General features: G+C 45.0%; 1 protein-coding gene across 1 annotated transcript; it reads right to left on the bottom strand.

Moving 5' to 3' along the window:
- Nucleotides 1-7,381: 7,381 nt before the first annotated feature.
- On the bottom strand, nucleotides 7,382-13,150 carry Fitm2 (fat storage inducing transmembrane protein 2). The gene is made up of 2 exons (XM_003467669.5): nucleotides 12,887-13,150; nucleotides 7,382-10,798 (listed from the first exon to the last, which is right to left on the bottom strand). Exons 1-2 carry the CDS (start codon nucleotides 13,057-13,059, stop codon nucleotides 10,183-10,185), a joined length of 789 nt encoding a protein of 262 aa, XP_003467717.3. The 5' UTR covers nucleotides 13,060-13,150; the 3' UTR covers nucleotides 7,382-10,182.
- Nucleotides 13,151-13,512: the final 362 nt, after the last annotated feature.

Genomic DNA, 13,512 nt, shown 5'->3' with positions numbered 1-13,512 from the left:
GGACTGCCATGAATCCGAGGCCAGCCTGGGCTAAAAAGGGAGTTCAGGGCCAGCCTGAACAAGATAGCAAGACTCTATCTCTAAAAAACAAAACAAGGAAAGGGAGACAGAGAGAGAGAGAGAGAGAGAGAGAGAGAGAGAGAGAGAGAGAGAGAGACTGAGAGAGAGAGAGAGAGAGAGAGAGAGAGAGAGAGAGAGAGACGCTCTAGCAGCAGTACTGGAAGCAAATGTGGTCAAAGTCATAAGGGAAGGCTTCCCCCAGCTTGTTGGGAGAAAGGTCGGCTGATCAGCAGAAAGAAGGGGAAGTCTGCTGGCCCTGCTGAGACTCAAACCCTTGGAAAAGCCAGAGAAACTCTGTTCCAGTTCGAGGCAGAGAGGGCTTTCGTTGTTAGAAGAGCTTGTCTCTCTTTTTGGAACCTGAAGAAGGATCACTGCACCACTGAGCTGCATCTCCACTAACTGCCCAACATACTGCAGCTTTCCCAGGGTATCTGCATGGCGACAGCAAGGAACCCAGGCCTGGAGAAGTGGAAAGAAAGCAGCCTGGGCTACATAACGAGTTCAAGGACAGCCTGGGCTATGTAGTGAGAGCCTGAGTTGAAAAAAAAAAAAAAAAAACATATATATATATATATATATATATATATATATATATATATATATATAATTGTTAGGGTGAATGCTGAGCTATTTTCACAAAAGGGTACCCCAGAGACCTGGAAGAGCAGGGGTACAGTTATCTCCCATTCACAAGGTGAGTGGGATACACTGGCACAGAGTCTCCCCTGTGGCTCACTTTCCAACGCCCTGTCTTCACCAGCATGGTCAAAACTCAGTCTGGGGAGGCCAGGGGGTGTAGCTCAGCAGCAGAACCCTTGCTTAGTTCGAATGAGGCCCTGGATTCTGCACACAGCACTCTTCCCACACACAAAGCTAAGCTAAACACCCCATAAGACCTCAGTTATGGGAAGGCCCTGTTTTATGTGATATGAAGGGAAGGGAAACATATCATCTCCGCTCACGCTTAACAACTTAATTACAAGGCTGGGGGCTGGGGAGGTGGCTCAGTGGCAGAGCCCTTGCAGGGTCCAGGAGACCCCAGACCTGTGCTACAGCTTGGGGACACAGCTTTCTACCTTCATTGCACAATTTACCCATGAGTCAATCTAAATTGAAACATGAGTGGTTTTGTGGGTTTTTTGCTTGGTAAAGTAAATTACAGTCATAGAGGCACATTAGGATTTACTGTGTACTTGATGGACGTTTATATCATGCCTCCCATACACTAGGCCTTGATCTAAGCACTTTGCAAGTATTAATTCATTAACCCTCACAACTATTAAGTAGGTTCTATTTCCTGTTTTATAGATGAGAAACCTGAGCACAGAGAAGTTAAGGAATTTTTTCAAGGACACAAAGCCAATGTGTGCGGCACAGACAAGATCTGAATCCAGTCAGTCTGTGTTCATCTTTGCACTCCTGGGCTTCTCTAAGTGTTTTATGTAACTCCTCTCTGAGCTGCTTTACTGTCAGGGAAGATTGGGGGACTGTGCTTTTGATGCTCAGCACATGTTCTGAGCTGCTTGTTTTATTGTCTGTACCCACTGCAAGGAGGCCCTTGTCTCCAAATTAATGCTGCAGCCATCTGCCCTGCACAGAGTCTGTGCCAGTGACTGCTGACTGAGGTGAGGCACTAGAAACCCCGCCTTACCCTCCAGAAATGGGCTGAGTCTGACTCAGTGGAGGACACACAGCGTGTGCCCACCTCCAGACACCTTGCTTGATAAAGTATCACTCATTCTTTGTCAGGTTACTAACATAGAGTTACTATAATTTTTGTAACTGCCTGGCATGTGGCTTCTTGGCAATTTTTTATTTTGCGGACAACTGTACTAAAATCTTTCTGGAAGTTCCCACATGCAAACCCCTCCACTGAGACTGTTGGGTCTGCACATTGAAGTCTGGATACTAGCAGGTCACCACGTAAGCAGGTGGTACCCACCTGCCACCCCTCCCCCTAGGGAGACAGCACCTGTTCACTATGCTGGGTGTTCAACTTGAAAAGCCCCATGCCCTCTGTGAGAGGTTGCTGAGAAAATTTCTAATGGTGTCTAAATAATGGGATTCCCTTAACAGAAACTACCTTCTTTCTTGTCTTTTTCCTTTATGTGAGATGGGGAGGGGGTTCACAGTCTTGCCGGGGTGGTCTTAAATTCCTGAGTTCAAGCGATCTTGCTTCAACCTCCCAAGTGCTGGGATTATAGGTGTGTGCCAATGTGCCAGGCCAGAACTTATCCTCTTGATACCTATTAAAATATTTTTTATTTCAGAGACTTTAAAAAAGACCCCTGCAGCTCAAACCTCTAGGAATTAGGTTCACGCCCCATGTCTAACGAGTGCCCAGAAATCCACACCATCGGGTCCGACCTGCATTAGTATCCATGCAGAGAAAAAGTACATGGCAGTGATAAACTGCACCTGAAGGCAGCTCTCTCCTCACTCCCTGAGAAGCCAGCTGCTACCTCAGCCCTGAGTGGGAGCTTCTTTTCATGTTGTTCTCACAAACAACTTGGGAAGAACTTCTGATCAAGCAGAACACAGAATAAGAAAGCAGAAGATCAGAAGGTTGGTGAGACTCTCCAGTCTATCCAGATTGTTTATCAGATAAGACTGAAACCCAGAGATGTTCAATAACCAGTGATAAATGCAATTATTATGTATACCTAAAATGTACCAATAAAATCCGATTGGGTAAAAAAAGATCACAGACCAGCAGAAAAAGCAGAAGCAGAATCTAGTCCAGTCTACTGAGAGTCCTTTAAGTCTGCCACTCCTCAATCTTGATGACTTTTTTAAATGACAGAAAAAGCTGGGCACAGTGGTACAAGCCTAGGAAGGCTGAGGGAAGAAGAGCACAAATTGGAGGTCAGGCTGAGCAATCCCACAACTCAAGAGACTAAGGCAGGAACATAGCTACAAGTTTGAGACCAGCCTAGGCCACATAGTGAGTTCAAGCACAGCCTGAGCTACATAGCAAGACCTTATTTCATAAATTAATAATAAGAGCCAGGTGGTGGCTCACGCCTGTAATCCCAGCGCTCGGGAGGCTGAGGCAGGAGGATCGTTGCGAGTTCGAGACCAGCCTGGGCTACAAAGTGAGCTCAAGGCCAGCCTGAACTGCATAGCAAGACCCTGTCTCAAAAAGACAAAAAAAAATAAAAATAAAAATAAATTAATAATAAATAAATAAATATACACGCATATATACAAGGATACACCTCCAAAGACTTAACTTTCTCTCACGAAGTTCCACCTCCCACAGATTCTACCCCCGCTCAATAACACTAAGGCCAACCATTCAACTTTTGGTCTCTTGGAAATGTACAAGATCCAAACTATTGCAAACTCTTACCTCAAAATAGGTACAAAAATTTACTCAAAAAAAAAAGCAAGGACCGAAATATAAGAACAGAAACTACAAAATTCTTAAAATATAGAGGTGAGTCTTCATGTCTTTCGGTTTAGCAGAAGACTCTTACACATGAAACTAAAAGCATAAGTAATAAAAGGAAAACAATAAATTGGTCTTCATCAAATTTTAAAACTTTTATGCTTCAAAGGACACCATCAAAAGGAAAAGGCAACCCACAGAATAGAAGAAAGTAATAGCATTATATACATATGTGTGTATGTATTATATATATATATATATATATATATATAGCATATATATATATATATATATGCTAAGGGTCTTATATCTAGAACACATAAAGACCTCCTGCAATTCAAAAATAAAAAGACAAATGACATAACTTTTTAAATACGTAAAGGAACTGAATAGACACTTCTCCACAGCTACTTAATGACCAATAAACACCTAAAAAGATTCTCTATATCACTAGCCACTAAGGAAGAGCAAATCAAAAGCATAAGTTGCCTCTTTATAACCATTAGAATAGCTAGATTCTAAAAGTCAGATAACAAAGTAGGTAAGGATGTGGAAAAATCAGACTCCCATACACTGCTGTGGGAACACAAATGGTACAGACACTGTGGAAGACAGTTCGACAGTTCCTCAAATGATTAAACAGGATCACCGTGTGACTCCACAATTCCTAACCAAGGTAGCCAGCTACCCAAGAGACATGAAAATGTATGTGTATTCAGAAACTTATACACAAACATAGTAGCACTGTTCATAATATAGCCAAAGATGGAAAGAACTCTAATCCCATCTGAGAATAAATGGATAAACGAAATGCAGATATGTCCATACAACAGTATAATATTGGGTCAGAAAAGTAGTGATACATGACATAACATAGATGAACCTTAAAAACATTATGCTAATTGAAAGAGACCACATATTGATTGCATTCATATGATGGGCCCAGAATATGGAGATCCTAATTGACAGGAAGCAGAGTGGTGGCTGCTTAGGGCTGAGGAATATATAGGTGGCAGGTAAATGACAGCTGAAGAATATGAACTTTTATTTTTAGATAATTAAGTCTACAAAATTGTGATAGTTAACACATGCGAATGTACTAAAACCTGTAATGGACTGGGAATATGGTTCAGCGACAGAGTGCTTGCCTGGCATGCATGAGGCCATCATTCAATTCTCAGAGCCATACAAAAAAATTTTTTTTAAAAAAAGAATATTTTAAAAACTATTGGGACCAGGCATACTGGAGGTCCTAAATCAAATTTCTGGTACCTCCCCCCCAAAAAATAAATAAAAACTATTAAGCTGTCCTGTAATCCCAGCACTCAGGAAGCTGAGGCAAGAGAATTGTTGTGAGTTTGAGATCAGCTGGGCTACAAAGTGAGCTTAAGGCCAACTTGAATTGCATAGTAAGACCCCCATCTCAAAAAGACAAACACCAACAACAACAACAAAAACTATTGAACTGGACACTTTAGTTTTCCTCTTTATTTTATTTTATTTTTATCTCAGGGATCAAACTCACAACCTTGAACTTAACAGGCAAGCACTTAAGCCACTGAGCTAAATCCCCAGCTCCAAACTGGACACTTTAAATGAGCAAACTGTATGATATATAAATTCTATCTCAATAAACCTGTTCTTTTTTTTTTTTTTTTTTTTTTTTTTTGTTACTGGAGATCGAACTCATGAACTTGCACTTGCCAGGCAGGCACTTATGCCGCTGAGCTAAATCCCCAGTGATAAAGCTATTCTTAAAAAGTTAAAAGCCTACCAAATTTCAAATACACAGTATAAAAATGTATCTCATTCTTTAATTTTATATTCTTTAATTTTATTACATTTTGACATGATAATGTTTGGGATATGTTAAAATATATTATCAAAATTTTAAAATAAAAAAATAGGACTGGGGATATGGCTCAGTGGTACATCACTTGTTTAATGTACATGAGGGCTTGGGTTCCATACACAGAATCACCACCACTAAAACAGATAGGAAAGTTAGGTTTCCCTCGGAAAGGGCTATCTGAATAAAACTGTGGGAGCAGGGCAGCTATCTATGTGCTTTTTTTTTTTTTTTTTTTTTTTTTGTCTTTTTCATTTTTACCGGTACCAGGGATCGAACTCACGACCGCCTGCTTGCAAGGCAGGTGCTTATGCCGCTGAGCTAAATCCCCAGCCCCTTATCTATGTGCTTTTGAATGTGCTGTCCTCGGTGCCTTGGATTCCCTTCTCTACAAAATTGCTTGATCTCTTCTTTATCTCTCAAGACCCAAAAGAATTGTCCCTTCCTGAAGTGAAAACTGTCTGTTTCTCCAGGGCACTGGATTTTCTGCTCTACACCCCCAGCCCCTGACTGGTACTGTATTTGGGTTCTTGTAATACTTAATGATGGGACTGGTTCTTCCTTGTGAGAGTAACTTTCCTCAAATCAGACATGTGTTAAATTCACCTTTGCGGATGTGCTGATTGATCCTGATTACCAACCTGACTAGACTGATAAGTGGCCAGGAAATTAGTAAAGCATGCTTCTGGGTGGGTCTGCAGGTCCCAGAAACAAATGGATCATGAGAGCTCTAACTCCATCAATGGATCAATCCACTGATGAGATCATAATCTGATGGCATCATTGAGAGGTAATGGAAACTTGAGAGGTTACAGCCTAAGCAAGGGGAGTGGGTCACAGGGACATGGCCTTGGGGACTCTTATTTGTCCCTGCTCTCTTCCTCACTGGTTCTTTCCCCTCTTCCTGCTTCCTGGCTGCCAGGAGGTGAGCTAATATTCTGCCTCACCTCAGGCCCAGAAACAAGGGAGCCAGCCAACCAAGGACTGAAAGTTCTCATACTGTGAGCCAAATTTTTGTCCTTTAACTTGTTCTTCTTAGATATTGGATCACAGGGACAAAAGCTGACTAGTGTATCAGCACACAGTTGAAGCTATGAAAGGACGGACGTTGGAGCACAAACTGCACACGGGCAGGAGCTGCTCATCCTCCCCTAGCTCCTAGCTTTTAATGTGAACCCCGGAAGGTCTCGATGCTGAATGCTGTGCAGCAGGAATCAATTCTAATACCAGAGCCAAGGAGCTTGCGACAGACACTACCTGGGTGCCAAGTAGGTGAGACTGGCAAGTGAGAAGGCAATAAAAGGCACAAGAAACTGTCACAGTTAGACGCCTCGAGGCCCACAGACTTCACCTGCAAAGGGGACCTCACCCAAGTGAACTTCGGCCCTTCTCTTCAGCCTTTTAGGAGGTTCTCCTCTCTCCTGCTATGGCAGCCGACTCAGCCCCTGCACCATAAGACAGAGGAAGGGACTAAGGCAGGCTAAGAAATAGATACAGACATAAATATACAAGTCTGCCAAAAAAGTGTTTACACACTTCGGAAAAGAAAAATACTATGTTTTCGCAGCAGATGGTGTTACCCCATATGGGGGACCCTAGAGGAGGTCATATATTACATAAAACCCACTACACTGCCGGCTCTTGGAGAAGAAATTGAAAATGTATGTCTGCAATCTCAATGACCAAGGTTACTGAAGCAGCATTCTGCCACACTAATAAATGTCTGGAAGCTAATGGTCACCACTTTGAGTGCCTCTTATACTTAAAGACTAATGGTAATATGTATTAACCTCCTGATGTCTCAATAAATTTAGTATTAAAATACTTAATACAAATCTTTCTTTTCTTGAAGTATGTATACCTTTTTGGTAGACTCTGTAGGTATCAGGATTTAGGCAGAGAAAGAGACAGACAGACAAGAGACACAGAAAAATAGAGACACAGAAAGACAGACAGAGAAACTCCAGCCACAATACAGCCTATGTGTAACAAATAACAGAAGAATCCCTACTTTTGTGGTCTTTGGTTTGCTGGGTCCTGGACTTCCTTAGTGTTGGAAAGGAACACACAAAACTCTGAAATGAAGGATATCATTGTCTCCAGCGTATTTTAATTTTCTTGTTTACACACAGGGTTTGTGTGTACACAACAGAGGCGGGAGCCATTCTTTAAATACAATCTGGTACTCAGACAATGACAGATGCATGTGGAAATGAGCGTCAGCCAAAGAACCTCCACATAGAGGAAAACACGGCAGAACTCTGTGGTCACAGATGCCCACAAAGCTTCTTGTTGAGGACCTGAGGACCACACACACTTTTTGGAAGATGAGACAACAGACTCAGACTCCAAGTGGCCCCCAAAAGTTATTAGCTGCTCTGCTTTCTCTAGAGGAACCAGAACATCCCAAACATCATCAAGAAATGGAAGCAAGAAATGATCGCCTGCTAAGTGCACATGCTCAGCACCTCACAGACATCGTCTCGCTTGACCCTGGCGGCACCACCTCCACTTTACAGATAAGGAAGACCAGTGTAGCCCACAGCTGTACGGCTACTGCAAGTGGTGCCAAATCCCAAACCTATGTCCCATGTTTGCCTGAGCCCAAACTCTTATGCCATGATCTTTCTGAAGAAAAGAGAGGGGCTAAAAGGAGATGGGGTAGTTCAGAAGCAGGGGACCTGCTCAGCCCCTACAAGGCCCTGGGCTCCACCCCAACACTCCAAAAAAGAAAAAATAAATGGGGCTAAGCATGAGCAATGGGTGGAAGCCTAACCCATACAGAACGCTGGATAACAGCATTTCCTATGAGCAGCATGAAACCTGGATCAGGCCTTGTGAGAAAAATGTCTAGAGACTGAAGTGTGACAAGTAAACTTCTGGTCAGCCAGCCGGTGCCTGTTCTCTTCTAGTGCTGATCATGAAAGTTAGGGGAGACTTCAGCCCTTCAACAAGCCCCTTCCCCAGCCCCACTCCAGCCCTAGTGTGCAGGCGGAAACTCTTAGAGTATGAAATGCCTTCTCTGGGCCACTTGTCACATCTTGCCATGGTACTGTGGATATCTCATGGCCTGTGTTTCTTCACTTTTGGGAACAACACCTCACGTCTCATGTTTTGATAAGTTGGCCCACAGCTTAAAAGCATACAAATATGTATTTTAAATATAGTTTTAGGGGCTGGGGATTTAGCTCAGTGGCATAAGCGCCTGTCTTGCAAGTGCACGGTCATAAGTTCGATCCCTGGTATCAATTAAAAAAAAAAGTTTCTTAAATATATTTTTATATTTAAAAAATTACCCTGGAGATTTGCCTGAGCTTGAGTTAAACCAGTTACGTTAGAGCTTATCAGTTAATGGTATTAGCCAGCTTGGCTGGAGAAAGGGCATCAAAGGAGCTTCACGGGCTACTATCCATAATAAGGCAAAGGGGATCAGCTTGAAAGGCCTAAGGAGACAGTCAGGGAGAAGACAGGGGACATTTTACAGAATGCACAACTTTTGGATGGAGGTGACAGGATTTCCAGGTCTTCCTGGCATTCTTACTAGGAAGACTGGAGACTGAGAAGTGCTGCAGAGAAGAAAGAAAAGACCAGCCGACTGCAAGGCCAGTGGGACAGGGCCAGGCTGGGGGGTGTTTTGTTGGTGGCACAAGTACGAGGAGGCAGGTACAAAGTCATGGCACCACTTAATACAGACATCTTCGCAATGATGCTGGCTTTCAGCCACGAGGGAGAGATTTTACTTCACTTCTGAAACATCATAATCATGTCCAAAGGTGAAATGACTTGGGCCATAACACAGGGACTAAAGCACTTGTCCTATGGCCCTGAAACACTGTTCTGTCTACACAACTAATATGTGGTCAGGAAAGTTTCAGCATAAAATAGGCACCGTGCACGATTACTCTGACTCAGTATGAAAGTCACCAAATTAATAGCCTGATTTCTGGTTTCATTCCTAATAGAGGAAATAACTCCATAAAGTGAAATTTAATACTATAAGCCAAGAATCTGGTTTATAAAAAGTAAATTAGTGTTCTAAAAACAAAACCCTCAAAATAATCTACTTGTGCCAAAGTGCAACACTGGAGCCATGAATTATTTTCAGGAGTTTTGTCAACAAAGAACAAATACCACAGTCATCATTAAAAACTATAAAGCAATCACTCAAAATAAGAGGGAAAAAGGGTAATCTTATTGCTCCGAAACCCAACATAAAACAACAGACAATATGGACATTGTTCATTATGTAAAAATCACCTGGTGCTCAGTTAGGAGGCACTGCAGCTTACTGGGTCATGTTAGTGGCTGATCACAGTCAGCTGTAATATTCAACATTCCACAGAAGAGACAAATACTCTACCAGGATAGTGTCTTGGAGGCACTGGGGTGTTTTATACAGACCCTGCCAGAAATAAATGCTCATGGCAAAACCGACCAGGGGAAATACTGTTAAAAATAAAAACAAAACAAAAAAAAAGTCATCATATCAGTCACTAAACGCAAAAGACAACTAGAATCAGGAAGATGGCATCAGAGGAGTCCTAAAGCTCTGGCCTCCCCTTGAGCCATGTCACAAAAGCCTTTGATTCTGTCCTTCCAATTCAGCTTTAGTTTTCCCCTCTAGGGACCGAAGGGGTGTTCCAGATAAAGATTAAGTCTCACCAGGGACAAAAACTGTCTGGTGGGAAGGTGACGTTGGTGACACAGGTGATATACCAAGAAGAGCCTAAGCGCTGAACTTGTACCCTAGATTCCTCCACCACCTCCCAAAACTGCCCAGTGAGCCTCCTCTCTCAAGTGGAATCAATAATGCTACCAACAACTAAATAAATTAAGTGGAAAATACATTAGCCGTTGTCCGGCTGTCCGCCTTTTGTTTCTCTTATTTCTTATAACTGTCTTGCTTCAAATTCGAAGAAGAGCTCTGGAGAGGAAGTCCTGGAGAATAGGATTTCTGATACCAAAACCCGTATGTCCCATACCAGCCCAGCAAACCAAACAAGGTGCCGAACACCTTCTGGGACACATCATGAAAATAAACGGCTGTGCACAGAAACATCCACAGCCAAATGAAGGTCAGGAATCCCAGGGCGACGACCAGGCTGGTGATGGCGGTATGGAGACAGTGGCCCCGGTCCGTCTTCACCTCGTGTAGCACGGCCATCTCTTCCACAATCATGAGGGCACAGAAGGCCAGCAGGAAGGAGTGACCCGAGATGTCGAAGCCATGCCAGAAGCCCCCTTCCCTGTGGCAGTGCTGCTTGCTCTGGCACTCCTTTCTGATCCCCTCCAGGGCCGGCGAGTGGTAGCAATGACCGGTGTAGTGCTCGATGTTGGAGAAGAGCGCTGTGCAGACGTACCAGATGGCTGTGCCCACAACCAGGGTGCTCAGCCGCCGCAGGACCAGGCTGGCCTTGCCTGTCAGGTGGTAGTTGGTGAGGGCAATGAAAGGCAGCAGGAGACAGAACGTCCAGGCCCAGGCCACTTTAACAAAATACCTGACAGAAGAGGAAAGTAAAGTGAAGAGGGGACATGGTGACAACAAACAACATTACGATTTGGGTCCCTGGGTTTCCAAGGGAGAGAAAATGAGAAAATTTTCAAAGATCAAAACCTTAGATCTTTCCCATTGTAGCGGTGTATGCCTATAATCCCAGCACTCCGGAAGCTGATGCAGGAGGATCACAGCAAGTTTGAGGCCAGCTCAACACAGTGAGACTGTCTCAAAAAAAAATTCTAAGAGATATTCCACTTTAAGGCCCTGCTAATGTGCTTTACTTACTAAGCAAAATTGACCTAATTAAGCTATGAGGTAGGTACTATTACACACCCCCTTTGCACAGAGAAGCATCATGCCAAAATGGAGGTCTTAAGTATGGCACTGGAGTTCAAACCTACAGTCTTGTTTTTAACAGTGTGTTTTTGCTCGGGGGAGCAATGATAACTGAGCATGTACCAGATGCCAGGAACTGTCACAGGCAGTTACTTGCCAAAGGACACTTCCAATTGCCCGGAAAGGAAGGTACAGTTTTATCTGTTTCCTTTAAGCCCAGAATCTTGAAGCTCAGAAAAAGTGAGTTCCTGGCCAAGGGCCATACTCACACACAGCAAGCACAAATTAAAAGGCACTTTGGCCAATCCCAAAGCCCATGCTTGTTCTACCGTATCACTGTTCTTTCTGACATGGCAGAAAAGGTCTTTGAACAAGGAATTTTATTTCAAACGTGAAGAACCAGAATTTTAACCTGACTCTGAATTGACTTGTTTATATAGCTCTCTAGGCATCAGTTTCCTCTGCAGTTAAATCAAGTTGAGGGCACCAAGTGAATTTCAAAATCCCTTCCAGATTCAGTGAGTCACCACTAGTTTCCTCCCACTAATTAGCACAATACCTCGGAACAAAACACCAGGATCCATAGCTACCCCAAACAACAGGGACTTGTGTGTCATGCTAGTCTCGCTTTCTCAGGCCAAACTAAGCAGTAACTGCCTTTTCTGCCTACCCTGTGCTCATGAAAGGTGGCTGGCCTGGGGACCAGCTGTAGGAAACACACAGGAAAGAGACTTGAGGCTACTGCCACTCTCAGAATCTATTCTTAGCCCAGCAGAGGAGGGTGGGTGAGGACAGAGGGGGGCCAAGGACAGAATGCCTCTTTCCTAAGTTTCAGCAGTTTCTCAGACACCACCTAAGGGCCTGTCACTATAATGCTCACTGCCACTGATAACGTAGGACTCGTCAGAGCCAAGACTCGATGGGCTTGATGGAGCTGCCTGGGAGAGAAGCCAGAGTTTGAGTAGATAATCAAAGTTGGGCTGATTCTCAGCGGATTCTGGAGACACTACTTCCGAAGAACTGGGCTCACATCAAGGGAGAAGTTTCATCTTCAATTCCCCTTTAATAATGCAACAGTATTTTTATGCTGTAAGTTTAGAGCCCAGAAGTTAAAAGAAGTGGGAGGGTGGCGTTAACATGTCCTCAGAAGCCCTGCTGGGATTGCTTTCCTGGGCCATTGCCATGCACTATGGGCGGCTAAGAAGGTCCAAGGAGATCCAGGGGAAAGGTCAGAGCAGGAGGGTTCCACCCCTCTGCCAGTATCTTGTATTGGGGATTCTGTCATAAGCCCAGGAGAAGATTCTCAAAGGTGCTGCTGTTATTGGGGTGGTCATAGCGGAGACTTTAAAAGGCGATGGACTGGATTCTGTCAGCGAGGATCTGACACAGGCAGGCTGAAGAGAGGTGACATATCCTAAACAGGGCAGGGACTGCTTCTCACACCGAGAGGAGGTGGGGGCGCTGGTTCACCCCCCAGCCCCACCCCACACTCCCACGGACACAGCCACTACACAGCCCCTCCCGTCACTGCCTGCCCGTCAAACTCAGGCTGTCAAAGCTGAATCTACGAACGCCAAACGCTAGTGAGGCTAGCGGCTCCCGGGTCTCCGAGTCGCGACACTCGCGCAGATGCTGCTGTCACAACTGGAAGGATTTCCCTTCCAGGCTCGTCAGTCCGGGGGGCCAACCCCGGCCACACGGCAGGGGCCACTGCGAGGCTACGGCACAACAGGGGGACCCGGGGTGCACTCACACGTTCAGGACGTTGCGCTTGTTGCTGAGGTAGCTCTCAGGCAGCGGAGAGAACTCCTTGAGGAATGAGCCGGCCAGCATGGAGGTCACCAGCGCCCATGGCAGGTAGCGCCGCACGGTCGCCCGCACCAGCGTCCCCCGGAGGAACCACTCGCAGCGCTCCAGATGCTCCATGCCGGACCTCGTGGGCCACCGTCCTCCTCCGGTGCCCTCTCGGCCACTGTCCTGCCCTTCACAGGCTGGCGCCGCCGCCTCCCTCAGACGCATGCGCACCGTTCGTGGGTCCCGCCCCTTGACGAGCACTCCGGCTCCGGAGCCTACGCGCTCCCTCTTGTGGCCAGTGGTGGCCTTTTCAGCGCGCCTGCGCAACTGCTGTACCCCCCCCCCCCACCTCTGGCACTTAGGTGTCCCAGTTGCCAGGCATGGAGCTCCAGCTATGGAGGTTATCTTTGGCCTCTGGGTCTTATCCAGATGTGGGAAAAGGCGTTTATGGAAGTGTTTGATGGAAGTTGAGAAAGAATAAATGTGTAGCCCCGTAGGAATTGGAACAATAGTTACAGCGTTATTTAGCATCTCTGGGAAATGGAGAAATTACCTCCATCTGAGCCTTAGTCTTTTCATCTGTAA

The sequence above is a fragment of the Cavia porcellus genome, unplaced genomic scaffold (assembly GCF_034190915.1).
Source record: "Cavia porcellus strain 051 isolate PalLab524CR breed Dunkin Hartley unplaced genomic scaffold, mCavPor4.1 scaffold_5, whole genome shotgun sequence".
NCBI classification, from domain to species: Eukaryota; Metazoa; Chordata; class Mammalia; order Rodentia; family Caviidae; genus Cavia; species Cavia porcellus.
The sequence above is the reverse complement of the archived record's forward strand: the minus strand, read 5'-3'. Positions and strand labels throughout refer to the sequence as shown.